The following is a 26,324-nucleotide window of genomic DNA, read 5'->3' as shown; positions in this document are numbered from 1 at the left end:
AGCCCGACCCCAGGGCTGGGGGCGAACGTGGCCCCCCTGTCCCGCAGGCAGCGTTAGGGCAAAGGCAGATGCCAGAGCCGGGGGGGCCCACGGGCAACCCCAGGCTGGGAGGCTGCGGAAGGCACAGCGCGTGTCCCAGCGTGTCCGTGTGCCTGCGGATGTCGGGGGGGGGGGGTGCATACGTTTGCCTCTGCCCAGCACTCCCACATTGAATGTATGCAGCGGGCGAGGGGCCACGTGCCCGCTGGCATCCAAGCCCCACTCCAAGCGTCCACCTTTCCATCCAGCCCATCCTGTGCAATAAACGTCAGCAACTGACAGAGCTACGCACGACTCCGTCTCTGCTTCTCCTTCGCCCCCCTCCCTCCCTGCCGCGGCTCCGGCTGCTCCTGCTGCCCTTGCCCAGCCCTGGGAGCCATGCCACCGGGCACAGCCCCAGGCTGGGCTGCGGGAGGCAGCTTTGCCCTTTGAAGAGCTGCTGCCCTGCCAGAAAAATGACAAGGTGAAAAGTCGCCTCCATGAACCTTTCCCCTTGCTGGCAGCGCTGTCCCCTCGTGTCCAACATCCTGGGAGCAGGCTGGGACCTGGGGCCGGTGGGTACAGGGCTCAGCTCAGAGCTGAGCCAGATGTGCAGCTCCAGCTGCAACATCTTCCAACATCAGTTGCTGCAGGAGCAGCACACAACTCTGCAGCTGTGCTGGAAGGACACAGCCTCCAGGAGACACAGTCAGCACAACAGCAGCAGCCCAGGGAAACATCAGTCCCACCTCCCCAAGGAAAACGAGGCGAGTCCAGGCACCTGCAGCCTTCAGGCAAAGGCGCGGAGAAGGACATGATTCCCAGCTACTATTTCAAAAAAACATTTTATTTACAGTATCATACACCTCCCCTCCGTGCTAGTGGTTCTCCCTGCCTGAGACTCAGTGAGCAGAAGTGAAATCAATCCCTGGAAGCAAGTCAGGAGCCACAGTGGCCAATAGTGCCCAGCAGCTGGAGCAGGGCATGGAGAGCAGCACCTGCTCCACGGCAACTGCCAGCCCCTCCAGCGCTGCAGGTCAGAGCCTTGCTGGTGGAGAGGGATGGCACCCTAGGATAGGCACGAGCCTGGCAGGCTCTGGAGCTCAGAGCAGCAGCAGGCACGTTGTGCCAGAGTAAGGACTGAGGGGAGCTAGCCCCCGTTGCCACCATCCCTTCGACCCCACACCAGGGAGGTGCAGCCCTCCCCTGGGACATGGGCAGTAACAGCAGACAGCGCGGAGCCCCTGTCCCCCACCAGCCCCTCCTGGCTGCTCCCGCACCCCTGGCAGAGTCCCGGTTTGCTCCAGCACCTCTGTTGGGCAGGCAGCTGCTGCTGGGCTGGCAGCTGTACCCATTTTCCCCGTGAGATGCAGGACAGAGAAGCCTCGTGGGCCAGTGCCTACCACAGCCTCCAAGGCAGCTGGCAGTCCAGGGCTCAGCTGGCTGCCAGGGCTCAGCTGAAGAAATAGGTGGAATTCATCACCTTCTTCAGGTTGAATTTACCTGGGGGAAGCGAGGGAGAGGAGCAGTCAGACGAGAGCAGGGGCAGGGCAGGGTGGAGATGGGGCAACTGGGAGAGAAGCTGCCCTGAGTCCTGCTTCAGCTTCCTTCAGAAAACCCTGACGCAGGGTGGGTCAAGACAGCAGGTCTTGGAGGTCTTCCAGGAACTGATGTCCCTCCAGATTTATCTGGGACAATGGCAGGAAGAGCAAGACAGAAGAGCATGGACAGCAGCAAGGCAGGGAAGGGAGAAGGGAGCACGGCCTCAGGGTACGAACCATCCCTGCCGCTGGGTCGTGCTGCCGCTGGGGCTGACCACGGCCGGGTGCTGGGTGCTCAACAGCAACGGAGCACGGGGCTGTTCCGGGGCTGTTCCGTCCCGCAAAGGCAGAACAAAGCTCAGCCAGATGGTCTGGCAGAGGCAGGGCCGAGAGATTAGGAGGAGTTAAACAAATTGCCTTAATCCCATTGCCTGTATCATCTAGAGCCTGGCAATTACCATGCCGAGTGCCTCGCTCCCATCTCCAGGCAAATGCCTCGTGGATGGAAACAGATGGGAGAGGAACAAGACAGGGGACGGCATGAGCTGGGTCAACCTGGGGAAAATCCCAGGGGCTCAGCTCCAGGGAAGGCAGGGACTGCACACAGGGAGGCTACAAGGGAATGTCTTGAGGCGCTGCCCCACGGCTCTGCCCTCCAGGACTGGCAGGAAAACCCGATCTGGGGCACAGCTTTAGCACAGCTGGCCAGACCCTCACCGTGTCCAACTGCAGGCAGCACCGGAGCTCAGTGATTTGGGGGGCCACTCCTCATCTCACTCCCCTTATCTCCAAACTGCTCCTGAGCTTTGCAGTTCCTGTCCTGTGCTCCTACCTGTCTTGGGGACGTCTGACAGCTGCTCCATCAGTTTCTTCTGCCAGAGGGCTCGAGTCTCTTTGCCGGGGCTGGATGAACCAGAAGGGAAGCAAATCAGCATGGGAGCTCTGGGAAAAAAGGTGCACCCTCCTCTGCTCCCCAGTGCAGGCCCTGACGACACCCGTCAGCTCTTCCCAAAACACATTACACACCCCTTGGCGGGAGCCCAGCCCCTGCCACGGCAGCCCGAGGCAGGTGCCCAGGCGTCCAGAGACCCTGCCCAGGGCTGGGTCGGTCTCTGCTGTCTGGTTCTGTGGTGGTAACTGAGGGCCCAGCACTGGTCTGGCCCAACGTGTGTCTTCACCACTTCTCGCTGCCCCGTTCACAGCAGGGAACCCACGGCACGGACATCATGGCCCACCCCAGGCCCACCAAGGGATTCAAGCACCGAACTCTTTGTTTCTGCAGCAGCAGGATGCAGACACCTTGTTTTTCACACGAAGGCCTAAGGTGATTCGGGCATCAGTCCAGAAGGAAGCACGGCTTCCCTCCGGAGCAACCCCCAGGCAGGTGGCACAGCCTGCAAGCATCTGGGCACGACGACCCCGGAGAGGGAATCTGTGTGGGCAGGAAGGAGCGTGGCAGGGGTTCGCCAACAGGCAAGGGATACCTGCAGTACTTCTCCAGCATGAACTTGGACAGATCCTGCAGGATCTTCTCGCTGTGCAGAGCCACAAATTGCTGCCGACAGATCTGATCCAGGGAGCAACGGTGAGTCGCAGGTTAACAGGCTTTTCCCCCTCCTTCCCCTCAGTGCTTCGCAGCCAAGACAGCTCAGAGGAGAGGGGCAGGGAAAGCAGCGGGCAAGGGTGGGAAGGGGGGCTGCCAGACAAGGGTGAAGGGAATCAGCCTGGGGAGGTGGGAGGCAGAGGCCGTACGACAGCCCTCGCAGCACGCGAGGGGAAAGAGCCCAGGGCAGGACGGAGGCACCGACTGCCAGGCGCTGTGTTCAGCACTGATTTAGGGCCACGGACCCACCCTCACACCCTCCCTGAAGGGTGGGAGATGGGGCTATGGCACCGGGAAACCAGCTGCAAGCGCCAGCCAGCCCCAGGCTCACCTCGCCTGGGTAAATCAGTGAGCCTACGGAGCAAAGCCCGGGGAGGGGAGGGCTGGCAGGGGCCCAGGGGACAGACCCCTGCTCACACGGGGCCCCGCGGACGCTTTTACCTGGTTCATGACGTCCACAGTGAACGCGTGAGTCCAGTAGCAATCGTGGACCGAGACGAAGGTCAGACCCTGCCTGGGGGCAGCAGAAGGTGCCATGAAGCAGTGCCGAGGCCCCTGTCTGCGCTGTCCCCTGCCCCACGCAGACCCTCTTGCAGGGACCGCGCAAGGAGGGGAACTCCCTGCACAGCACCTGCGTGTCTCCAGATACAGCCAACCCCACCGTCCCCCCGTCCCTGCCCTGCTGCCTCCTCTCATCCCTTCTCTGCCAGAAGGCCCCAACGCCCACCGACCAGGGGAACCTCCTTCCCACGCCACCCCGTGCCCTGGGGAGGCTCTCCCAGTGCAGGGTGAGTCCCGGAGCCAGGGAGGAGCCCTGGCTGCCCGCTCCCCACCTGAGGCAGTGCAGAGCTGTGAGCATCATGTGTGTGGAGTCCAGGGAGTGGATGAAGTTGGGTGGGAAGGCGTTCTTCTGCTTCACTGTATCAGGCTTCCTGCAACACAGCACAGGCGATGGGAGGAGCTGAGGCTCTTCCAGGGCCAAAGATGAGAGTGCCAGCACAGAGCCAGAACAGCCAAGACGCAGGGTTGATGGGGGCAGCCCTGGAGGGCCCCCAGGTCAGCTGAAGCACAGGGCCCCACTCCTCCAGCTGGCTTCCTGCAGCTCGGGGGATGCCCTAAGCTTCGGCACACACTGGCAGCTTCCACTGATGGGAAGGCTTTGTGCCCAACGCAGAGGCTGGGGACAGCACGGGTTCAGTAAAGACCATGGTTTCATACTTACTGGTTGCTGTTGAAGCTTTTCACAGTCAAGTTCTGCATGCTGCAGTTCAGCTGCAGGGAGAGAGAAAGGGGATGAGCTGTCACCCCGCACTGCCCAGCCAGGAAAGGCACCCGTCACTGCCCCGTGCTGCTGGGGAGGTGACTGTGCTGACCAAGAGCTACTCTGCTCTGCAGGAAACAGGGGGCCTGGGCAGGGACCTTTCCAGGGCACCCCAGCCACCACGGCAGCTGTCACTCCTCAGTGCCACCTTGCCTGCTTCCCCTCCCAGGGCTGCACCCTCCAGCCCTGCCCAGCACCACACTGGTTCGGCCCTGCGAGGGCCACGAGAAGGGCTGTGGGGGTGAGCGGCTGCGAGGACAAGACGGGCTGAGGAGTCGTGAGTCAGCGCAGCAGCGCGTGGGAGGCGAGAGCAGCAAGACTGAATCACGCGAGCCCGAGGAAGGCTCCTCGGCGCGGGGAACGGGCCCGTGCCCCAGCTGCCTGAGTGGGATGGGAGCAGCAGAGCTTCCTCAGCAGCCCACCCACACACTCCGGTCTCCGCAGGGAGCGACAAGGATGGAGGATGTGCCTGCACACACGAATCCTACCTGCTCTGCAGGCTCACCCGTAGGTGATGCCAACCCACCAGGCTCCAGCTCACTACCTCAAAGCCCGGCTGTCCGTTCCCTGTCCCCCACCACGGCAGACAGAGGGGTAGATGAGTGCTGCACACCAGATACTTACCACAGTGGACTTGGACCGATAGTAGGGCTGCACGATGGGGAGACCCAGCGGCGTGACCCACTCCACCGTTCGTCCCGACTGGGCGATGAGCTTGGCGCTCTCCGTCAGCCAGTTCTTTAGCAGAGGGAAGTGGGAAAGAAAGTGACTGGAGTTACTGTGGGCAGCTGGGAGACTCCATCCCCTCCCACCACAGGCAACCCTGACACCCACCACTGACTGTGACAGTCCACCGCTTACGGGCAACTGTGGCCCTGTACCAGGCACAATCCCACACCTCTGGGCTGGACAGGAGGATCCTCTCTGGGCCAGGACCCAGAAGAACCACCTCTCCCCATGAAGCATCCCCTGGTCTACGTATGGGTGGTCCAGGGAAGAAGAAAAGAGAGAGAGAGATAAGAGGCAACAGGCACCCTACCTGGATATCTCGAGTTGCTGAGAACATCTCCTTGATGCCACTGAACACCCGCTTTACGAGGTAGTGAGACGCTTCCCACAAGTATTCCTGCACAGACCAGAGGAAGAGTGAGGGGTCAGGCAAAGGTGCAGCAAAAGATGGGGAGTAAAGTGGTGGGACCAAGGGTAAGCTAAAAACATCTCCCTGCTCCCTGGTGCCTCACAATTGCCTCCATCACAGACTGTGCTAAGCCTTGAGCTGCTGCAGATGGCTGCGGGTTGTGATGGAGGGAGGCTGAGATCAGCATTTCAGGCAGCTCCTTGTCCAAGGACAGGCTGATCTCTGTGAAACGTCCTGCACGAACGGGAGGCTCTCGCCGCCTCATCTGCCCCCGGAATGTAACACAGCAGAAACACTCCCAGCACCACCCTGCCACAGCAAATCAGCCACTCAGCAGGGACGGACTCGGCGCGGTCGCAGAACGAGAAACAGGCGTTGGGAGGAACGAGCCTCCAAGAGCTCGGCTAGAAACAAGGGCCACTTCCCGAGGGAAGAGCACAGCCACGAACCTTGTTTGTCACCTGAAACACCAGCTGAGGCTGTCGTGCCACCAAGCTGGGCCCAGGAAGGACGAGGAGCAGCCCCACCTGAAGAATCCTTCCCCATCCCCAAGTGCTGGCTGACAGCTCTCCTGCAGGCTGGACAAGCCTGGCACAGGCATGGGGGGCTCAGTCCTGCACGTCCCTCCGCTAGCCGAGATTTTGGGGTTAAGGAGAGCGCGAGGCAGGAAGGAAACCCACAGGAAGGGCGGTGCCAGCACCTCTCCCAGCAGGGACTGAGAGCTGAGCAAAACACTGCTGGGAGGGACCAGGGCAGGCATGCTACCTCAGGGAACTCGTCAATCTCCTTGAGACGCTTCTCCATCTGCAGCCGCCCGCCGTAGCGCGTGACACCGTACACCACCGTCATCACCGTCTGCTTCACCACCTTGCGGCTGACGAAGCCTTCCAGGACCTGGGCAATCTTCACCCCCTGTTCAGCATCCTTCTTCCGAAACTCCTCCACCTGAGGAGCAGAGCGCCCCGGCACGTCAGCCCCGCTGCGAGCCGTGCTGGCCCGAGCCCCTTCCATGGCTGGGGGAAGGGTCGGGGGGGCCATGTGAGACCCTCCCCGCGTGCACTGCCTGTCCTGAGCTCCTGTCTGAAATCCTGCAGCCCATTTTCACCAGCTCTGGTTAACAGAGATCATCTGCTGAAGGAATCAAGAGGCACCCCGATCTCACAGGTAACTGCGCCCGTGGGGACCAGAGCTTTCCACTGCTGCCCAGCAGAGCAGTGCCCCGTGGCAGCTGGGTGCCGGACATCACAAGGACATGGCACCAGGATTGTGGCTCAGGACTCAGGTTCTCCCGCCTCTGCCACTTCCAATCATAACTGAGCAAACCATGTGCCCTCCGTGTGCTCCCTCTGGTGCGGTGCTGCCTGGATAAAACATGCTGAGACCTAGAAGGGAGAGCCAGGGGTGCAATGCCAGCTGAGCAAGCCTGGTAGATCTCAGCGCACCTCCCCGCAGCCTCATTTCACACCGTGTCTTGCCAAGAAAACTGAAGACTTGGCAGCAGTGCCAAAGGCTGAATCTCTCCCCTCTCCCTCCTACCCAGCTCCAATGAAGAAAATCTCATCACCTGCGGGCCAGCCAGCTCTGATCAAGAGATGACTCTTCCACTTCTCTACCCTCCTTCTCCCAGACTTCACTCAGGAGATGTGAGGACAGCAGAAATCCCAGTGGATCTCTCATAGCTACCTCTGTCAGGACAGATCTCCAGCCAGATCCCCACTGCAGCTGCTGCACTGGTTCCCATTCAGGGAGGGAGAGGCTCTGCCTGTGACCAGCTCATGCCTTCCCAGCCCTCTGTACACTGGTCTTACCCCGGCCTTTCTCCTTGGGAACTGGGGTGACCCGTGCAACACACCGGCAAAGGGGGGAGGCAGGTCCAAGAGGATGCTGCCCCGTGTCCCTGCTGGGCCTCACCTGCTGGGCCACCGCACTGTAGACGTCCTGGGGGACGCTGCAGGGCATCAGATTGACGGAGATGGCGCCGATAAGGTCCCGGCCGAGAGCTGCGTAGTGCTGCAGACCATTGCAAGAGCCGTCCTGCACAGGGGAAGAGAGCCGGGTGGGAACGAGGTGTTGGTGTGGGGATGAAGCCCTGCTCACCCCCCCGCTCCCAAACACTCCAGTGTATGGCCATTTTTCCCTGCCTCTCCGGACAGGTTTGCGGCTGATCTCCCAGCAGCGGCCAGGGCTGCACTAGTTTCCATTTTCCTTCTGGACAGTTTTCCTGCCTGGGGCTCATCACTAACTACTGCTGCCTATGAGGTTTAAAAAAAGAAAACCTCACATCACACTGCCCCCTCCATGAATTCTGAAAGACATCAGAGCTCTGTGGAAACACTGAAAAACAGAAAATTTGGAAAACAAGAAATCTGTCTGGGATGCTAAAAGAAGTCTCAAGAGCCGGCAGTCAAAACAACCTCAGAAAACCCAGGAGTGTGCTCCGAGGCAGGAGGCGGCCACGGCGAAGATCACGCAGCAAACCACAGCCGCCCGCGCGGCTCCCGCCAGCGGTGCCGCCTCTGCTCGGCGGCCGATGAAGACATCCTCCCGACAGCGCCCAGCTCCGAGCCAGCCTCTCGCCAGGCGGCAGTCAGAGGCACACCGACCCATCTGTCGCAGCAGCTGCCCCGACAGCCCTCCCGGGACCGGGACCAGCCTGGCAGAGGCAGGCAGGACCTGAGCGACGGCGTGGGGAGGTCCTGCTGTTCCCCAACCAGCACCAGCACAACCACTTCTCACAGAGGATGTGCTGCTGCTTTGGGCCATCCCTGCTCCGCCTGTGCTGGGGCTCTGCCTGGCCAAAGGGAGCCTGGAGCTGCAGGCAGGATCAGCCCTCCTCCCTTCTCCTCCTCCTCTGCACGCCCCGCAGTGCAGCGAGCTGCGGAGCCGAGAAGTGACGGGGCTCCGGCAGCGCTGCCGCAGCAGCGGAGCCACCTCTATCAAGGAGCACCGATGACTCAGGTGGAAGGAGACTGGGTGCCCTCCAGAAGAAGTCCTTGCTTGAATTGCATTAACAGCACCCTCCACCCCCCTCCCCCTCACTGCTCTCTTGATCTTTTGTTGTCATAACAATATCAGTTTAGACAGTCTCATACACATCCCAGACCATCGCTGCTGGCAGAATGCACCCCCATTCCCCCCACCCCCCACTTCATTAGGGCCATCTGATCTTCTAATGAGATCAAGGAGCAAACCCCTCTCACCAGGAAAACAACTAATCACTGTCTCCCACGCACGGGGATTTCTCAGTGCGGGCAGACAGCTGGCTGGGCAGGGGCTGCAGATCTGCTGGGACCCAGCAGGGAGAGGCTCCCGGAGCAGCTGCCTGGCTCCTCTCTGCCCAGGAAGGGCAGATGCCCTCAGAGCAGAGGAGTGTCCGAGCAGCTGCACGTGCCCTGCCCAGAGCACAGGCACATCCGCGATGGAGCGGGGACAGGGCACACGGTGAACGACAGCCACGTCACCGAACGCAGCGGGCAGAGATCGGGGCTCCAGAACTCCCATCTTTCGCTCCTGCGGAGCTGCTGGGCTCCAGCCTCAGACCAGGAGAGGAGCAAAGACCCCAAAGCCTCAGCACAGCCAGGTGGGTGCTGCCGTGCACCACGCCACATCCCACCCAGCCAAGGTGGGGCTGACTTCCAGCCCTGATCCCGCAGCTGGAGAAGGCAATCCCATCCCGGCCCTCACCCTGCGGGCAGCTGCCAGCGCTCTCCCAGCCAGGCTCTGCTCCGGCCGAAGGGCGCAAGGCAGCACCTAACCGTTCCGGTTCCTTAACAGCGGCACGCGGCAGCAAATCACCGCCTGTTCTCCTGCCTCCGCTCAGCCACACAGCCCATACAGATCCGTTGGGCTCCTACCTGGTGAACTGGGAAGTGAGAGATGTAGGCTGCTGGATCCGGGGACCTTGAAGCTTTGGCGATCTCCATACAGCATGCCAAGGCTTGCCAGGGCTCGTCGGTGTTCATCCACCACTTCCTGCCCTGGGAACAGGAAAGCACAGGCTGGTAGGAGCAGGCAGTGCTCTTGTGGCACTCCGAAGCGAAGGCAGGAGCCCCTGCGCTCCTGGGATACACTGGGCAAGGCACCTCCCACCGTGCCTCCAGTTCCAGAGTATCTCATCATGTTTTCGGACACAAATGTGCTATTTAGGAAACTCTGCAACGCTTTGTTTCCCTATTTCCACTCAAAGCGTTATATTGCAAATGTTTGTGTCGAAACCTCCCAACCTGCCTGGGGTTAGCTGCCAGCTCCCGGAGCCCATGCGATTCCCAGTTCAGGGTCCCACCACTCCGCCCCAAGGGCGAGCAGAGCCCTGCCAGCCGTTCCCATGTACCGTGAGCGGGTGGTCAGCTGAGTCCAGGATTTCCTCCATGATTTCATTGGCATACTCCAGCCGCTCGTGCAAGGCGTTCTTCTTCTTCAGCCCCGTGAGGTTGATGAGGTGGATCTTCAGCCAGTCGAGGCCCTTGGGCCCCAGCGGCCTTCCCTGCGCGAAAAGCAGGATGGCGCGGGTGACATCGTTACCGAGGTGGTTGAAATAAGGTGGGCATGGGTAAGTCCTGCCTCGGAAGTCCATGTTGTGAGGAAACCAGAACACCTTGTCCCTGACGTAGTTGGCGATGGAGAGCTTATAGAGCGCGTCCATGCGCAAGCTGTGCATTTCCGCTGTCTTCTTCTTGCACAGCAACAACTCCTGCTTCTGGGACTTGCTCCCAGCAGAGGAACTGCTGGGAGCAGCAGAAGGCTTGGGCGCCTCAGAGATGGGCGGGGGGATGTCCAGCTTCTCATTGCCTTTGTCATTGAAGATGGAGATGATGATATCCAGCACTGGCTGGTTAATCTTCCAGGCGCAGTTTCCCAGCTGGTTTAGGGCATCCAGCACGGGGTGGAGGTTCACCGGAGGACACTGCTCCAGGAGCAGCTGGTGCTGGACGGCCCCATCCACAAAGCGCATCAACTTGGTGTCATTCAGGACAAAGGCACCGAAGTGGGGGGAGGTCCAGGGTAGCGGAGGGCACAGCATAGGAATGGCAGAGGAGTTAAAGGTCAGCAAGGTCTCTGCAGCGTCTGACACAATCTGGGAGAAGATGGGATGGGGCTTTAGCAGCCCAACCTGGAGAGGAGAATCAGAGAGGTGAAGGCCAGCAGCAGAGGGTTAGGGCTAGAGTCTGGAAGCACAAGTGGTCTATCAGCCACTACACAACGACCATGCCAAGCACTGACACCGTCTGCACAGAACCAGCGGCTCCTCCAAGTGTCCCTGAGCAGGAAAGGCAGCAGGGGGGGGAAAGCATTCCAATGAAGAGGTGACCTGCCCAGCCCCAGAGCCCCCAGGACAAGGCTCACCTGCCAGCTGCTGTGGAAGGAGTAGATGTGGTAGAGGACGGGGACAAGCCTGGGCTCCAGGCGAGGATTGAGGATGTTCCTGGGCACCTTGACAGCGTGCACCAGGATTTCCAGCATGTGCATGCCCAGGCGCATGAGGAGCATGTACGGCCAGCTGCAGTCCTTCAAGTTCAGGGAAGGTCCGAAGCCTGCTTCTGCTACCAGCTTCTCCCAATATTCCCGTGGCAAGTAGTTGTCAGGCTAGGAGATGGAAGGAGAAAATTGGGTCAGCCAGCCACGCTGCTCCCAGGGGGTTTGCTGGATGGGATCTCTGTACCTAGAACATGGCTCTGAGAAGGACCCTCCTGTATTTGTGTCCCTGTGAGGTCCTCCCTGACAGAGGAACTCGGGGAAGAACTGCTGATGCAGCTGGGGAAAGCCCTACTGCAAGAACCTGCTCCTGCTGCAGGCCAGGAGAGTGGTGCTGCAAAGCCCTTCCTCTCCCCACACCTCTGTGCTGACACCCTGTCCCCACACCATCCTGACCCTCCTTCCCAGACTGCGGCACTGCCTCTCCTGCCACGCCACACACACACTGGGAACGACCTGCTCACCCGGCCCTCAGCTGCCCCGATCCGTGGCCTTGGCCCCTTTCCCCTCTCCTGCCCTGCAAAGCGCTCCCTCCTCCAGCCCCAGAGCTCTCCTGCACAGGATGCCTGGCTCCAAGGGATCAAAACTCTGCTGATTTAAAACCTCCTGGCTCAGAGATACCCATCACTATGCCAGAACTGACCTGCCTGTTGCCACAGGGCAGGGGGTCTGCCAAGCACTAGACAGGGCCTTACTGGTTCTGGTGGCCTCTGCAGCAGCAGACTCCCAGAACCCGGACCTTGTGCTTGTGAGGCGGACAGACAAACTGCCTCGCCCCGTCTCTGCTCCGCCGCTGTAACCTGCGGGCCCCAGGACCCCCTCTCCCAGGTGCACCCACCTGGCTGTCCTTTGCCAGGAGGTTGATGTAGTCCTCATAGACCTCCCGCACCTTCTCCAGCTGGCGGCTGCGCAGCTTCCTCTGGGTGATGTACCTGTTGTAGACTTTGGAGCCCAGCTCCCTGGCCAGGACAGCCAGGGATTCTCCTTGAGGAGAGAGTGTGTTGAGGACCTGAGAAAGGGGAAGGCAAAGCGGGTCTTACGGAGGCAGAAACAGAACAACGAGGCAGAGAGACAAAGTACGGGGAGCACAGAAACATGCTCATTCCTGTGATGCTGAGCAGATGATGAGGAAGGAAACATGGCCAGGACAGAGCAGGGGCTTCTTCAGCTGCTTAGCACAGGGAGCAGACAGGACCTGCATCTGACAACCCAGGCAAACTTTGAGGCTGATGTTCTGATTCTTCTGGCCTGAGTGGGCATCAGTGCTTTGTGGCAGCCCTGTGCCATCCAGGTGGCCCCATTCCCGTGGCTTTGCGAGGGCAGAGCAGGGTCCTACCTGCAGCATGATGGCCACGTACTCCTCATCCGGCAGCAGGCACAGGTAGGGGTAGAGGATGTGGTACCCTGACACCGTCTGGAGCTTGGACATGCTGCGCTTCGACTTCTGCAGGGCCTGGAGGATGGAGTCGTGCCAGCGGGAACGAAGGACACCCAGCAGATTACGCTACGCAGAAACGGAAGGAAGACAGTAATGCTGTGGTGAGAGTGCGTCACCAGGGAGCTGCCCCCTTCCTTAGGCCACCGACTCCTGCATCCCTCCCACAGGTCCTGAGGGCTGAGCCGCCCCCCGGCCCTCCAGATGTGCAGCCCCCAGGCTCCCTGAGCTTTACCGCTTTAATGGCTTGCGGGGTCAGAGGTTTCGTTGACTCCACGGACTCGATGGTTACAGTGTTGTTCAGCTCCATCTCCAGCTGCTGCTGAAAGCGCTCCTGCAGCTCCTGCACGGAGAAATCCAGCTTGGGGTACGACACCATCTTCTCCTGCAACAAGAGGGAGACGTTAAGTGCCAAGAGCCAGATCAAGAGAAGACGTGCTCGTTCCCCTAGCTTCCCTGCCAGAGGCATGTGGTGTGAGTCCCTGCTGAAGGCACCTTTCTGGGACCTCTGAGTCCGGAGGTCTGACATCCCTGGCTAGCAAACACCAGGGAGTCTGGAGTAACAGGCCTCTCCAGAGGCTGCACTGTTCCTGTGTCATGGTCAAGCATCCCCCCAGGCACCCCCTCCAGCGTACAAAGGTCATCTCCAACCCCCCCAGCCAGCTCTTGGCTTCTCTGTTCCTCTGCAAGGTTGTTGGTAAGGCTGTTCACTTCCTCGGCACAAGGAGCTGCCTGGCAATCCATGGGGGCTATTGAGCAGAGATTGGCCTAAGAAGTTCTTCCCATCTTACAGTCCTGGGCTGGACCTGAAGACACCCGAGAACACCGCTCAGCCACCTCCAATGCCTCCCCGAGCTGCAGAAACATGCCTGAGCTCTGTGGCTTACTTTGGAGTAGAAGTCCCGGAGCAGAGAAGACTTGCAGGTCTGGGGTTTGGGTGGAGGGGGCAGCTGGTAGTTGGGCTGGACAATCCTGATGGCCCTCAGTACTTTCTCCTTCTCATCTTGCTCAAACAGGCACTTTTGGAAGAGCTCATCCACGCGGAAACCATCATTCTTCAGCTGCTGCACATATCTGAAGAGGGGTAGATAAGACAGGGTTAATCTTTCACAGGGGACTCTGTGTCGGACAGAAATCAGCTCATAATGAAGCAGGGAACAAAGTTTTTCAACAAAAGACTAAGTATGGAGGAGACAAATGGGGGTGACCTCTTTTGAGAATCCGAGAGCCTTGACTGTATCAGGCTTCTTATTCCTCACTTGTGCATCACCGAGACCCATGTGAGACACACCACAGGACAAAGAGCCACTCATCCCAAATCCCTGGCAAAACCCCCTCCCAAAGCAGGGCCTGGGGGCTGGCACCCACCAGGAATTAGCTCTGAGCACAGGACAGGAGACTGACAGGTTGTTCCAGAGGTTCCAGAGGGCTAGAGGGGCCCCCCCATGCTGGGTGGTTCCCAGCAGCCTTCCTCTGTGCCATGCTCCATGCCAGGGCAGCTGCAGGAGGATGCAACCTCTCACACTCGTTGGAAAGGCTCTGACAGCCCTGGGGAGCGGGATGTGCCCCACACACTTGCCCTGGGATGCCTCTTCCCTTCTCCTGCATGCTCCTCAGCGCACGCTCCACGCAGCAACCACCGAAAGCCTTGCAGCAACTCGTGCCTGACCGCGCCAATGTCTGCCCAGCCCCAGATGGGGGAAGAATGGTGCAGAAACTGGCATGATGGGGGAAGAACGGTGCAGAAACTGGCATGATGGGGGAAGAATGGTGCAGAAACTGGCATAATTGGGAAACCCCAGAAGGCAAATGCCTCAGCCCAAGAGCATGACCGTCAGGCAGCCGAGCAGCAGGACGCTGTGCTGCGGGAGCACAGGAGCTCTCTGCCCGCCACACAGCCGGGACACAGCTCAGGGCTGCAGGAGCTGCTGGGTGGGAGCTGCCTCCCGAGCACGGCTCGTCCCGACAAGGTCGCCGGCCTCAGGTTACAGCAATCAATTATCCCCCCCCCAGCCTGCACCTCCGCTGCGCAGGCGGCTGTCACCTTCACACTCGTGGGGAGCCCGAGCTCCGCTGCCGTTGGGAGCCCGAGCAAGATGTGGGTTCCTTCGCGCGCAAACATCCCTGCTCCGCTCGCCAGCCGGGACAGCGGGGAACCCCGGGGCTGGTCACAGCCTGCGCAGAGGGGCAGGGGACTGCGGTCACGCTCCGAGCGGGCACAGGAGTATGGCTCACAGGGCTGCAGCAGGAACAGCCTGAGCACCAGGAGCAGCCGCAGCGCCTGAGGAAGCTCTTTTCCCTGGAGCCCCCATCACTGCCAGGGCCCAGACCCCCTGCAAGCGCCAAGGTCTCCCACTCCCTCCCCAGCCTCACAGAGGACGCTGCGGGACCGCATCCTCCTGGCTCTGCCGGGCTGGAGCCGGGCTCCAGGCACAGCAAAGCCCAGAGCCCCACCTGCTGACTGCCCAGCCTGCGCCAGGCGACACCGGAGCGGGGACAGGCAGATCGGGATGGCAGACGGAAAGCAAAATGGGCAGGAGGGAGCCCCTGGCAGCTTTGGGAAAGCACTGAGAGCCCAAGAGGGGACACACAGCCCCCTGAGCCAGAAACGTAACACGCTGTGAATCCTGCTGCGGCGTGCGCCCCAGCTGCACCTCCATGCGTGTGGGAGCAGGCAGGAGCTTTGGCGAGGGAGAGCTCCACGTCCGCGCAGAGCCGCTCTCCCCGAAAACTATCCCACAGCAGCCCACTTAAAACAAGTGACTCCCACCTTACACCCTCAAACGGACCCCGCAGTCTGGGAGCAGAGTGAGAAACAACCTTATCTTCCCACTCCCAGCGCAGGCTCAGCGCCCCAGGCCGCTCCGCTGCCGCGTGGAATTGGGAAAGCACATTTAGGGGAAGGGAAACGAGAGCTCGTACCCACACACACAGTGCCAGCAAACAGTTATGGGGAAATACAGTCCCCCCGGCGAGGCGTGGGGCTGACAAACCTGCGCGGGTGTGCCATGAACACCCGCCCACAGACAGCCCCCGGGGTGCCACCGCACCGCCGCGACACCCACACCCCCACAGGAAAGTAAACACCAGTCCCTCCTGCATCAGCTGGCTGGAAGTCACTCGCTCAGAGGCATCTGGGACTTGTTAGCCAGGCCAGGGCCACACGTGGCCAGTGATAAACCCCTGAACCACCCAAGGGTGTTTGTGCAGCACGAGCACAGCACCAGGAAGCTTCCTCCATCCTCCGGCGAGGCACAGCCCTTACCAGACCCAAGCGCCGCCCCTGGAGCCAGCCCGCCAGGATCCCGCAGGGCTCCTTCAGCTCCTTGCTTTGGGTCTGACACTTATTTTGCCCATGAAATCCATCCGAATCTCCTGATCACACTCCTCCAGAGAGCTGGCACCCTGCAAACCCAGCTGTTGGCTGAGCCTACCAGGACGGGCAAACTCCGTGGAGGTGCTGTAAGAACGAACGGAGCCATTCCTGCTGGGCAGTGACGGAGGGGCCAGCAGGAGAGAGATGCCCAGGATGGGCGCAGAACCAAGGAGGACCTGACTGCAGAGAGGCTGCTCCCCGCCCTGGGAGCTTCTCCGTGAGCTCCGGGGGGAGCAGACACAGCGAAGCTGTTCTCACCTCCTGCCTCTGCTTCCTCTGCAAGACCTCAGACAAACTGCCCCCTGGCAAGGAGGGCCCTGCGGGAGCCCTGCCCGCCCCTACATCTGGCCACGACGAACGGGTCAGAGCATCCGGACACGCACGCAGCAGGGGCAGGTCTTCCCCACCCTGGGCCAGTGCATTCTCTCCCCAGCGCGAGCTCCCAGTTCTCCCAGCGCAGCAGAGCGGCAGGCTGCAGAGGTGCCGCCCTGGCACTCGGCGGTGCCCACGGCAGGTGACGCGCGTTACCTCCAGATGGCTTTGGCGGGCGACTGGCGCCGGCCCATGCACTCCAGCGCTGCCGCGTACGAGTCCAGGCTGGGCCGGAGGCCGACGGACTCCAGCATGGAGAAGAGCCGGTTGACGCGCTGCACGTGGCCCTGCGGATGAGAAGGGAGGGGGCTCCGGACACCGACACCGGCAGCCCCAGATCACGGCTGCGCGCCGCTCTGCTCCTGTTCGAGCTGAGCCACGTCTATCCTGCCCCATCCTCCCCTCAAAGCTGCCTCGCAAGGATCGGGGGCCTCCTACCCGCTCTGTCCCTCTCGGCAGAAGCCAAGCTCTCCTGGAACACCTGCTGAGGGCAGATGTGACAAACACAGGGAGGAGACTGAGGGGGGACCTCATTAATGTTCATAACTATGGAAAGGGTGACTGGCATGAGGATGGAGCCAGGCTCTTCTCAGTGGCATCCAGTGACAGGACAGGGGAAAGGGATCTAAGCTGGAACATAGGAGGTTCTGCTTAAACATGAGGAAGAACTTCTTCCTAGTAAGGGTGACAGAACACTGGAACAGGCTGCCCAGAGAGGTTGTGGAGTCTCCTTCTCTGGAGATGTTCCAAGCCCGCCTGGACATGTTCCTGTAGGATCTGATCTAGGTGGTCCTGCCCCAGCAGGGGGACTGACTAGATGATCCTTTGAGGTCCCTTCCAATCTCTGATGGATTGTATCTGTGAAACACAGATAAAACCATGACCACTTCTGCGACAAGCAGGAGGCTCTTTGCCCCGAGCCAGCCCTCCCCTGCCCCACTTGGCCACCCAGAAAACCTGACGCCAGACTGCTGCCCGCTGGGTACCTTCCTCGCCCAGCTGCGCATCACGATGTTGTACGCGTTGACGTTCAAAAGCCGTCTCTTCGCAGGGGAGCTGTGGTACAGCAGAAGGAACCTCTCGGCCTCCTCCGGCTGCTGCAGGAACAGGAAGCACTCGAGGTTGGACTGGATGGTCTGCTGCAGCACCTTGCGCTGGCTGCTGTCCTCGTCCAGCCCCCTCGGACGCCTCTGCACCTTGGCACCCTCCTTCCCTGCTGCCACCCTGGGCTTGCTGCGGCCGTACACACCACCGGGGCCAGCATGGCTCTGGCTCCAGGCAGCAGCCACTGTAGCCTTTGGGGTCTTCAGGCTCTTCTTGGCTTTAGCGTTGGCCTTGGCCTTGGCCTTTGGTTTGGGTTTGGCCTTGGCCTGGCCCTCCAGAGCCAGCTGGGAGGCAGCGACGGACAATTTCCGCTCCACCTTCAGCTGCCGGACGTACATCTCCTTCTTTAACTTCTCAAGCCAGCTGCTGGGCTGGGCCAGGCTGCAATCCCTTCCTCTGGCAGCGGGATGCTCCTCCACGGGGCCAGGAGACACCACCTTCTGCAGCGCATCCTGGTACTTGTCATTCCCCAGTGGGGCCAGCTCCGCTTTGTTGACCGCCTCTGGGACATGGCTGGCTTGGAGCTGCTTCACTCGAGCTTTCAGCACTGTCGGGAGACACACGGTGGGGCAGAGGTGAAGGGATGCAAGGCACGACAAACCTTGTGTCCTACTCCGGGGCCTCCCCTCTGGAAGCGCCCAGGAACATGCTCAGGCAAAGAGGGTCCACACAAGGACTCCCTCCCGCCTTGGCCAGCCCTCCTCCCAGCGATGAGCTGATTTGACCACTGTCTTTCTGGGAGCCCCCCATATGCTGTGGCCACCCCAGCAGCCCAGGGAACCCAGCAACATCACTGCGAGGGAAAAAGCAGCAGCTGACAGTTCTTTAACCTGCTGTCTGGTCACTTCGCTGGGCCTCTCTCCAAGGACCTCGTGCCCTCAGCGCCCCCAGGCAGAGAGCCCCAAGCCAGAGCGTGTTCCAGGTCAGTCTGCAGGGCCCACACACCCCAGATGGACTCTTCTACCCCCCCTTAGGACCACCCTGCGTTTTACAGCAACTCACTGCTCCCTGTGGGTAGGGTGGTCCTTGGGACAGGACAGAACTTGCTCAGAGAAGCCAGTAAGTCCATGGGAAGCCCCACGTCCTTACCCAGGCTACAAATATTTCTGGTCCCAAGTATCTCCTTTGGGGCTACACAGAACGGGAAGACTCCTAGAAAACCTCCCCGGACACTGAACAAGGGAAACCCCTGCAGCTCTCCCAGCCCTCCCCAACCCACCTTCCAGCAGCTCCGTCCTCTCACAGACAGGACTTCTCCCCGCCTTCTCCTTGGCGCTGGCAGAGGAGTAGTTCCTGAGAACGCTCCACGAGATCCCTGCAGCGAAGGCACAAGGAGCGGCAGGTCAGAGGAGGCTTCGCCCCTGGCCCCGCTCCCCGCCCCGCACCTGCCGGGCCCCAGCGCGGGGGGCACGGAGCAGACCGGGAGCGGGTTTCTCAGCAGCCACCGAAGGGCGGGGGCAGCTCTGGGGCAGCGACAGCGACACCCCCCGCACCCCCCGCACCCATCTCTCGCAGGGCACACGGCCCCGGGGCGCCACGAGCCCCAGCGCTGCCCCACGGGGTGACCGGCCCGCAGCGGCCCCCCCGAGCCCGCTGGGACAGGGACACCCGCCACCTCCCCGCTTCGAGAGCGACGGCGGCCCCGGACACCCCCTCTGTCCCGGGGGGGGCTCACGACGCCAACAGACCGCGCACCCCCCGGCTCTGTCCCAGCGGAGGATTCGGGGCGCCAGGACACCCCGGCGGGGGGGGAGCGCTCGGGCCCGCGGGGACCCGCGGCCGCGGCCGGTCCCGGGGGGAGGCGCACGCGCCGGGGACCCCCCGCTCCGCTGTCTCGGCCCCGCCCCCGCCCCGGGCCCGCCGCTCCCGCCGCTCACCGGCGCCCCGCAGCCGCGCCGGTCCCGGCAGCGCCGCCCGCAGCCGCAGCAGCGCCATCCCGCCGCGCTCCGCCGCCATGCCGCGCCGCGCGCGCCGCCCCGCCCCGCCCCGCCCCGCGCAGGCGCCGCGCGCCGGACTGCGACTCCCATGATGCCGCGCGGGCCGCGCCTCGCGCCCCCTGGCGGCCGCGGCGGCCCCGACGGGGCGGGCCGGGAGCGGAGCGGAGCGGACGAGGCGCGGCCCCGCGCCCCTCCCGGCCCCGAGCTCGGCGCGCACCGGGACGCGCCGCAGACGGACACCACCCCCGGGCCGGGGCCGGGGCTCTCCGCCTTCCCCCTGCCCGAGGAACCGGAGCCCGGCCCCTGCGCGCCCGCCCGCCCGCTCATCGCGGGAGTCGGTGGGGACCGGAGCGTGCGGTCGCCCAACCGGGCGCCGTGCGAGCGCGGGCGGGTAACCGGGGAGGGGAATCTGGGGCAGCCGTCGGGGCGCCGTTTTGTGAATGGGAGGCCCCGCCCCTCGGCCCCGCCCCGCCCCGCCCATTGGCCGCCGCGGCCCCGCCCCGCCCGCCGGCTCGCCCCGTGCTCGGGCCGCCCGCGCCGTCGGGGCCGGTCGCCGCCGCCGCGGCCATGGCCCGTCGCCCGCCGCCCCGCCGCGCCCGCCCGCCCGCCCGCTGCCCGCCGCCATGAGGCGCGGGGGCCCCGCCGCGCTCGCCGCCTGCCTCGCCGGGGCGCTCGCCGTGCTGGCGGGGCCGGGGGCGGGCAGCGCTGCCTGCGGCGGCCGGCGACCCCCCCCGCAGCTACGGCCACCTGGAAGGCGACGTGCGCTGGCGGCGGCTCTTCTCCGCCACCCGCTTCTTCCTGCGCATCGACGGCGGCGGTGGCGTGGAGGGGACGCGCTGGAGGGAGCGGCCGGGCAGTGAGTAGGGCCGGGGCCGGGACCGGGGAGAACCGGGGTCTGGGGCCGCTTCCCGCGGCCGCGCGGGGTCCCGGCGCCCGAGAGCCCGTCGGGGCTCCGAGGCTGCGGCAGAAGCGGGCGCTGTCGGGGCCGGGCACCGGGCAGGGGGCTCGGCCGGGGGATGGCGAAGGCTGGACGGAGGCGCCCCGGGGCGGCAGCTGGACCCCGCTGTGCCCGGCCCGGTGCCCGGCAAAACCCTTCAGCCGAAGCGTCTGCTCCGGCCGGGCGGGAGCCGCTGTCCCCGCTGTCCCGCGGCGGCGGGCCGGGGCTCGCAGCCCCGCTCCAGCACGAACGGCTCCTGCTGCCCCCGTCCCCGGGAGCCCCTTTCCCGGCGCTTGGCTGCCCGCCGCGCTGCGGGAGCGACGGGAGGTGCGCGGACACCGACGTGCTCCGGCCGGGACCGGGCGTCGCTTTGCGGGCGCTGCCCAGCGCCGGGATGACCGGGGGGTCCCTCGTCCCGTCCCGTCCTGCCAGCGCGGCCGGGGGTGCCGCCCGCCCTGCGCTGCCTCCGGGTTATCTTCATCCGGCGTGGCCCGGGGGGATCCGATCGTTCCCTGTAAACGCACCGGGGATGATAAAGGCTGAGGAGGAGGAGGAGGAGGGACGGAGGAAGCTTCGGGGCGATGCTGGTCTCAGAACCATCCGTGGGGCTGGCATCGGAGAGTGGAGCAGCCCCTCCAGAGAGGACGGCAGGGTGCCCGCGGCCTGCAGAGCGGGTCGGGGCTCAGCACGGTCCGAGGGCCAGCGCGAGCCACAGGGGCACCGGTCGTGTGGGGCCCGGGTGGGCAGAGGCGGCAGCTGCCACCGCAGCTCAGCCATGGGGTCACTTCCTGCAGCCGCCCCACGGGCTGGTCCTGCCGAGGGGCCCGGGGGGCTCGTGGGGCCGGGCAGCCCATCCCGGGGCGACAGAGAGGGTGGACGCTGCAGGACGCTGGCACTGCCCGCGCTGTGCCGAGATCTGGAGCTCGGAACGAGCGAGCAGGATTGGGCCTTGGCCTGGGGCTGGAGCTGCATCTGCTCCACCCGGCAGCCTGGGGAGTGGGCTGAGGCGGCGGGAAGAGGCGGCTGCGGAGGCTGGCACCGGGGCACTCGTGCCAGTGGAGAGGCTGTGCCCAGCACCGGGCCCTGCCTCTGCTCTGCCGCCACCTGCTCCCACCCAGGCCCCCTCCAAGTGACAGCACCGGGGTCCCGAGGGCACGTGGCACTCGCCATACGGCTGCGGCAGGAGCCAGGGCTGCGAGCCCAGCTTCAGCGCCTGCGGGATCAGCCCCTTTTGGGTGCTGGGTCCCAGCCCCTGCGACAGGGAGGGGGTGCCAGGCTGGCAGGGCAGTGGCTGGACAGGGTAGGGATGCTGGGGGCTTTGGGAAGGGGGGATGCCTGAGCATCCCTGGGGGGCCCTGGGCAAGTGGGAAGGGTGCTGCGGATGGGAGCAGCATCCTCAGCCCAGGTCCCGGTGGCAGCGGGGGCTGCCCTGTCTCCTGGCCAGTGCACGAGGATGTCACCTGGCAGGCTGCAGGACAAGGGAGCCCAGCCCAGCCCAGGGAACCCTCTCGCCTTCTGGGCAGTCCCAACTGGGCGCGCTGCCAGCACCAAGTGCCCCAACACGTTCCCTCGGCCATGTGGCGATGGCCCCTGGCAAGTGGAGCGGCTCCAGGCTGTCGCTCGGGGCTCGCTCCGGTTATCGGCGCGGCAGAGTAACCTGCGCTTGGGCTGGGCTCGGGCTCTGCTCCTCAGCCCTCGTGGCAGCTGCCAGACCAGCCCCGCTGGCAGCGGGTGCCGGGTGGCAGGGGCTGTCCCAGGGCTTCTCCCACGTCCAGACCCACATCTGCCTCAGCCTCCCTGGGACCCCACTGGGGCTGTGGGTGTGAGACAGGGAGCACTGGGAGCTGTCTCCAGGCTGCTGCATGGCCCTGGGTTGCTGCCCCATGCCCGCAGGGACCTGTCCCCCCTGCACAGAGCCAGGCCCTGGCTGGGCACCTGTGAGCACAGCGTGGCAGAGCCAACCGGGGTGCCAGGAACAGCAACGGGGGGTTATTTTTAGAAAAGCAGAAGTGCTTTGTTATAAATAGCAGCGGCTCCAGACGGTGATCAAGTGGGACGGATTCGCAGGCATTCGCTCAGCCCCTCCCCACGGCTGCTGCTCGTCAGTGGCTTCGCTGGGCCAGGTCCTGGTGGGTGCTGGGGCAGGATACTGGCGGTGGCACCAAGGCTGGGCTGAAAATCCCCTCTTACCCATCGCCCTGAAGGAGCCGAATGCTCAGGAGCGCTCATGCTGCCTTGGTGCTGCATGCACCCCGTCCACTCCCAGCGAGGGCACAAGTGCCGTCAGGGAGGCGATGCCCAGGCGATGCCAGCAATGCCGGGTCGAGACCTCGCGAAAGCCACTGCCCAGAGGCTGCAGGCCCCTGCACTGCTCATGCCACCACCCAAAGCCTCCACACGTCCTCCCGCCCCAGCCAGCTGGGGCAGCGCTGGGTGGCGATGCCCATGGGCAGATCCTGCTGTGGCTCACACCCAGCCCACTGCCCTGCCTGCATCTCTGCCCACTGAGGATTCCTTCTCCCCTTTGGGCAGCACCGTGGGCCTGGTGGGCGGCAGGGCTGGCAGCGGTGCTCCGGGCTGGCGTGTGGAAGTGGTGCAGGAATCCAGAGGCCCTGCTGATGCTCTGGGTGTTCCCCCTGTCAGAGCCGCTGGTCCGACCACATGCCTTTCCCATTAGCGGCCGTGCCGGGAGCTTGGCGGCCGAGGACACGCACGCCAGCCCGGCCACGGCCAGGCCCTGCTGTGACTTCACAGCGCGGCTGCAGCCGCCTCCTGGGCTCGTCCCCATGTCCTGCAGCACCGCTGCATCCCTCCTGCCCACCGTGCCCGGCACAGGGCCACACGTCCACGCTTGTGCCAGCCAGGCGATTGGCACCAGCATCTGTGTGCAGCACCATCCTGGCCCCCTTCCTGCCCCCGCAGCCCTCTACCCGGGTGCCTCCGTCCACCGTACTGCGGCTGTGCACCATCACTGCCACCCTCGCGCACGCTTTGTCCCTCCAAGGGCCACGTCAGCCTCGGAGCCCTGAGTGTGCGGGGGGCAGGTGCCAGGAGTTGGGTCCCCAGGGCACCGCAGGCGCGCTTGGGACGGATGTGTGGGCAGAGCTGCCAACGACGGGAGGATAAACGCGAGGTCGGCACCGGGCAGAGGCTGACAGGTTGTTCCAGGCAAGCGGAGGTTGTGCTTGGCATCGCTCCTGTGCAGCCCTGCTCCTGGGAAGCGGCTGGGCCCTGGGGAGGAGAGGAGCAAAGATCAAACCCTCCCCGGATCGGAGATTCCCGCTCCCAGCTCGGGCTGCAGCCCTTGTTCCTGCCATCCCTCTGCTGCTCCAGCACTGGGCAAGAGTCAGCAGCCCCGTCCCTCGGGGGGCACTTTGCAGGCACAGACCCGGCGTTGGGGCAGGGCCCCTTCAGGAGGTCGCCCGTCCCTCCCCGGCTCACCGCCGCGCTTCCCTGTCCCGCAGGCATCGTCGAGATCCGGTCGGTGCGTGTCGGCGTCGTGGCCATCCAGGCGGTGCACACCGGCTTCTACCTGGCCATGAACAAGCAGGGGAGGCTCTACGGGTCGGTAGGTCGGACGCTGCCTCCCGGGAGGGACCGGACTCGGGTCAGAGGCGCTGGGCAGAGCTGGAATGGGGGTCCCAAATCCGCCAGGACCGGTGCCCAGGACCGGGCTCCTGGTTTCCCATGCCCTGGCCTGCTCCTCAGTGGGGAACTGCACCCACCAGCCCCTCTGCCTTCCCCTCACCCCCTTCCCTCTCCTGCCAGAAGGAGTTCAGCCCCAACTGCAAGTTCACGGAGCGCATCGAGGAGAACGGCTACAACACCTACGCGTCGCTGCGCTGGCGGCACCGGGGCCGCCCCATGTTCCTCTCGCTCAATAGCAAGGGCAGGCCGCGGCGAGGGGGCAAGACGCGCCGGCAGCACCTCTCCACCCACTTCCTCCCCATCCTCATCAGCTGAGCCTCGCGGGTGGCTCCAGACTGTCCCGTAGGAAAAAATGGGAAAAAGAGTTATTTTATTTATGTACCTATCTATATTTTTGCTATTTATTGTTTCATTTTTGAACGCACGGCAGAGGATGGACGCGGAAGGCGGATGCTCCAGCGCAGCCTGCAGCCGTGCAGGGACGCGGCTCTGCCCACTGTCCTGCCGAGGCAGAACCAGCGTGGTGCAGCCTGGGGAGCGCGGCCAACACGCGCCGGGGCTGCTGACATCGCACCTCTGCCACGCAGCCGTCGCTCGGCTAACGGCGTCTCTGCCGGGGCTGGGGCCGGGATGTACCGGAGGGTGGTACTTGTGTTGTGTCCCAGCACCTCTGGCAATTAAAGCTTCATGGTACGGAAGCGGGAGCAAGTCTCGGAGCTTTGATGGTGCCGTTGGCTCGGGCCAGGTGGGGTTGGCTCCCCGGGTTCGTAGCTGCAGCCACCAGCGTCGTCCCCACTGCTGCCGGTGGGGAGCCCGGCGGGTCCCCCACTGCGTCTGGCTCCTCATCGACCCACACCCTCCCCTGCGTGCACGGGCAGAGATGCGCCCAGCCTGAAAGCTCTCCCGCAGGAAAACACTGCGGTGGTTGTTCAGTGGCACAAAGGAAGGTGCCCAGCCAGCCCCAGCCTCCCCAGGCTGGTCCTGTCCCCCTCTGCCAGCTCCGCGCCATCCTCCCTGTCAGAGAAGGAGCTGGGAAGGCGGTTGGTGGCAGTTGGCGAGGAGCAGCCTCTCGCCCAGAGGGTGGCACGGCCAGAAATAGCACCCGCGGCTCAGCCTCCCAGCCAGGGCATGGCCCTGCCACCGCCCGCCGCACCCGCCGCGGCGAGGCATGGCAGCCTGGTCACTGTCACATCGGACGTGAGCGACAGCCTCAGCGAAAACCACCAAACTCGTTCCATTTCTTACCCAACCAGCTCCAAACCAGTCTGTGAGAAGGAGCAGCCACCGCATTAACTGTGTGGTGACCGAGGCGGGCACCGCCACCAGCCTCAGCCGGGGGCCCCTGCCACGGGCTTCACTTCACCCACTTGAAACCCACCCCGAGCACTGCTCACGCCTGAGAAATCACCCCCCGAGCTCCGGGGGGGTCGGAAGCCCCACGCTGCAGCCACCAGCTGCAACGCAGCAGGAGAAGGAAGGTTTTTCCAGGTGTCCAAGGCTGCGTTCTGGTGACCAAACAGGAGAGCCTTCCCCCGTGCCCGCCCAGCCGATGGGCACACACAGGCTCAGCCGGGGACCTTCCTGCTGCCACCCACCTCCTACGCCCGGGATCCCGGTGGCAGGAGCTTCTGGCTCAACCTCCAGCTATTAACCCTGATATACCAGTCCTGAGATAAACCCTCGTCCCGCAGGCATCCGCCCGCCGAGATGAAAGGCACCGCTGGGCTGCCCCGGCTGCGCTGGCAAAGCCAAGGAGGAAAAACATTCCAGCAGAGTTGCTCAGTGCCGGCCGCGCGGCCCTGGCAGGCTCGGCAAAGGCTCTTGCCATCCGTGCCAGGGATGTTTTCTCCAATGAACCTTCTTTCATTCTGCAATGGCTCAAGAAACACCAAACAAGGCACCCGCCTTCCGCCTGCTAGGGGAGGCACGTCCCTTCTCCGAAAGCTCTTGGGAGGAAGGGCCAAGCCCTGGGTAAGGCTGCTTTGAAAGTGGCACCAAAGCTCTGCTGGTGCCAGGACCTTGGGTGCCTGGGGAGGCAGCCAGCGCCTTCCCCCGCCGCCCCCGAGCTGCTCATGGGGCCCCAAAGCCAGAGCAGACGCAGGGAGCCCCCCGAGCTGCTGCACCCCCCGTCCATCCCACCCCACAGCCACCACACTGGCAGGTTCCCCATCGACTGCTCCGGCACCTGCCACAGCAAGGTCCGGCCGTGGGGCCTGGAGCGCACGGCCCCGTCCCGAACGCCCCGTTACCAGCCCGGGGAGACCCACCGCCTCCCCAGAGCGAGTCCCCGCAAGAGGAAGGGGCACCAGTTCACGTCTGTCCCGCACCACCTGGGCCAGTGCTCCCGAGCCACGTGCTGCCGCCTCGCTCCTCCTGCCGGCTCCGCAGCCGGCTGTGCCGCAGCCGCCCACGCGGAGCGGGA

General features: G+C 63.8%; 2 protein-coding genes across 3 annotated transcripts; one reads left to right on the top strand and one right to left on the bottom strand.

The window, feature by feature from the left end:
- Nucleotides 1-1,297: 1,297 nt before the first annotated feature.
- POLRMT (RNA polymerase mitochondrial) lies at nucleotides 1,298-19,315 on the bottom strand. 2 transcript variants are annotated; one of them, XM_086627618.1, is made up of 21 exons: nucleotides 19,254-19,315; nucleotides 18,600-18,682; nucleotides 17,263-17,927; nucleotides 16,433-16,563; nucleotides 13,416-13,602; nucleotides 12,764-12,913; nucleotides 12,430-12,597; nucleotides 11,932-12,102; nucleotides 10,965-11,204; nucleotides 9,952-10,731; nucleotides 9,476-9,598; nucleotides 7,533-7,655; nucleotides 6,387-6,566; nucleotides 5,523-5,609; nucleotides 5,108-5,221; nucleotides 4,385-4,434; nucleotides 3,996-4,094; nucleotides 3,604-3,676; nucleotides 3,044-3,126; nucleotides 2,392-2,462; nucleotides 1,298-1,521 (listed from the first exon to the last, which is right to left on the bottom strand). In XM_086627618.1, the coding sequence occupies exons 1-21, from the start codon at nucleotides 19,313-19,315 to the stop codon at nucleotides 1,472-1,474; spliced, it is 3,690 nt and encodes a 1,229-aa protein (XP_086483744.1). In that variant the 3' UTR covers nucleotides 1,298-1,471. The 2 variants fall into 2 exon arrangements, with proteins under 2 accessions (XP_086483744.1, XP_086483743.1); XM_086627617.1 differs by having other exon boundaries at nucleotides 18,600-18,695; nucleotides 19,258-19,315.
- Nucleotides 19,316-19,884: 569 nt separating this feature from the next.
- Nucleotides 19,885-24,217, top strand: FGF22 (fibroblast growth factor 22). Its single transcript, XM_086627545.1, has 4 exons — nucleotides 19,885-19,891; nucleotides 20,021-20,173; nucleotides 23,719-23,822; nucleotides 24,023-24,217. The coding sequence occupies exons 1-4, from the start codon at nucleotides 19,885-19,887 to the stop codon at nucleotides 24,215-24,217; spliced, it is 459 nt and encodes a 152-aa protein (XP_086483671.1).
- The last annotated feature ends 2,107 nt before the right edge of the window (nucleotides 24,218-26,324 follow it).

This window comes from Tauraco erythrolophus, chromosome 28 (assembly GCF_009769465.1).
Source record: "Tauraco erythrolophus isolate bTauEry1 chromosome 28, bTauEry1.pri, whole genome shotgun sequence".
NCBI lineage: Eukaryota > Metazoa > Chordata > Aves > Musophagiformes > Musophagidae > Tauraco > Tauraco erythrolophus.
This window is presented reverse-complemented; position numbering and strand designations above follow the sequence as displayed.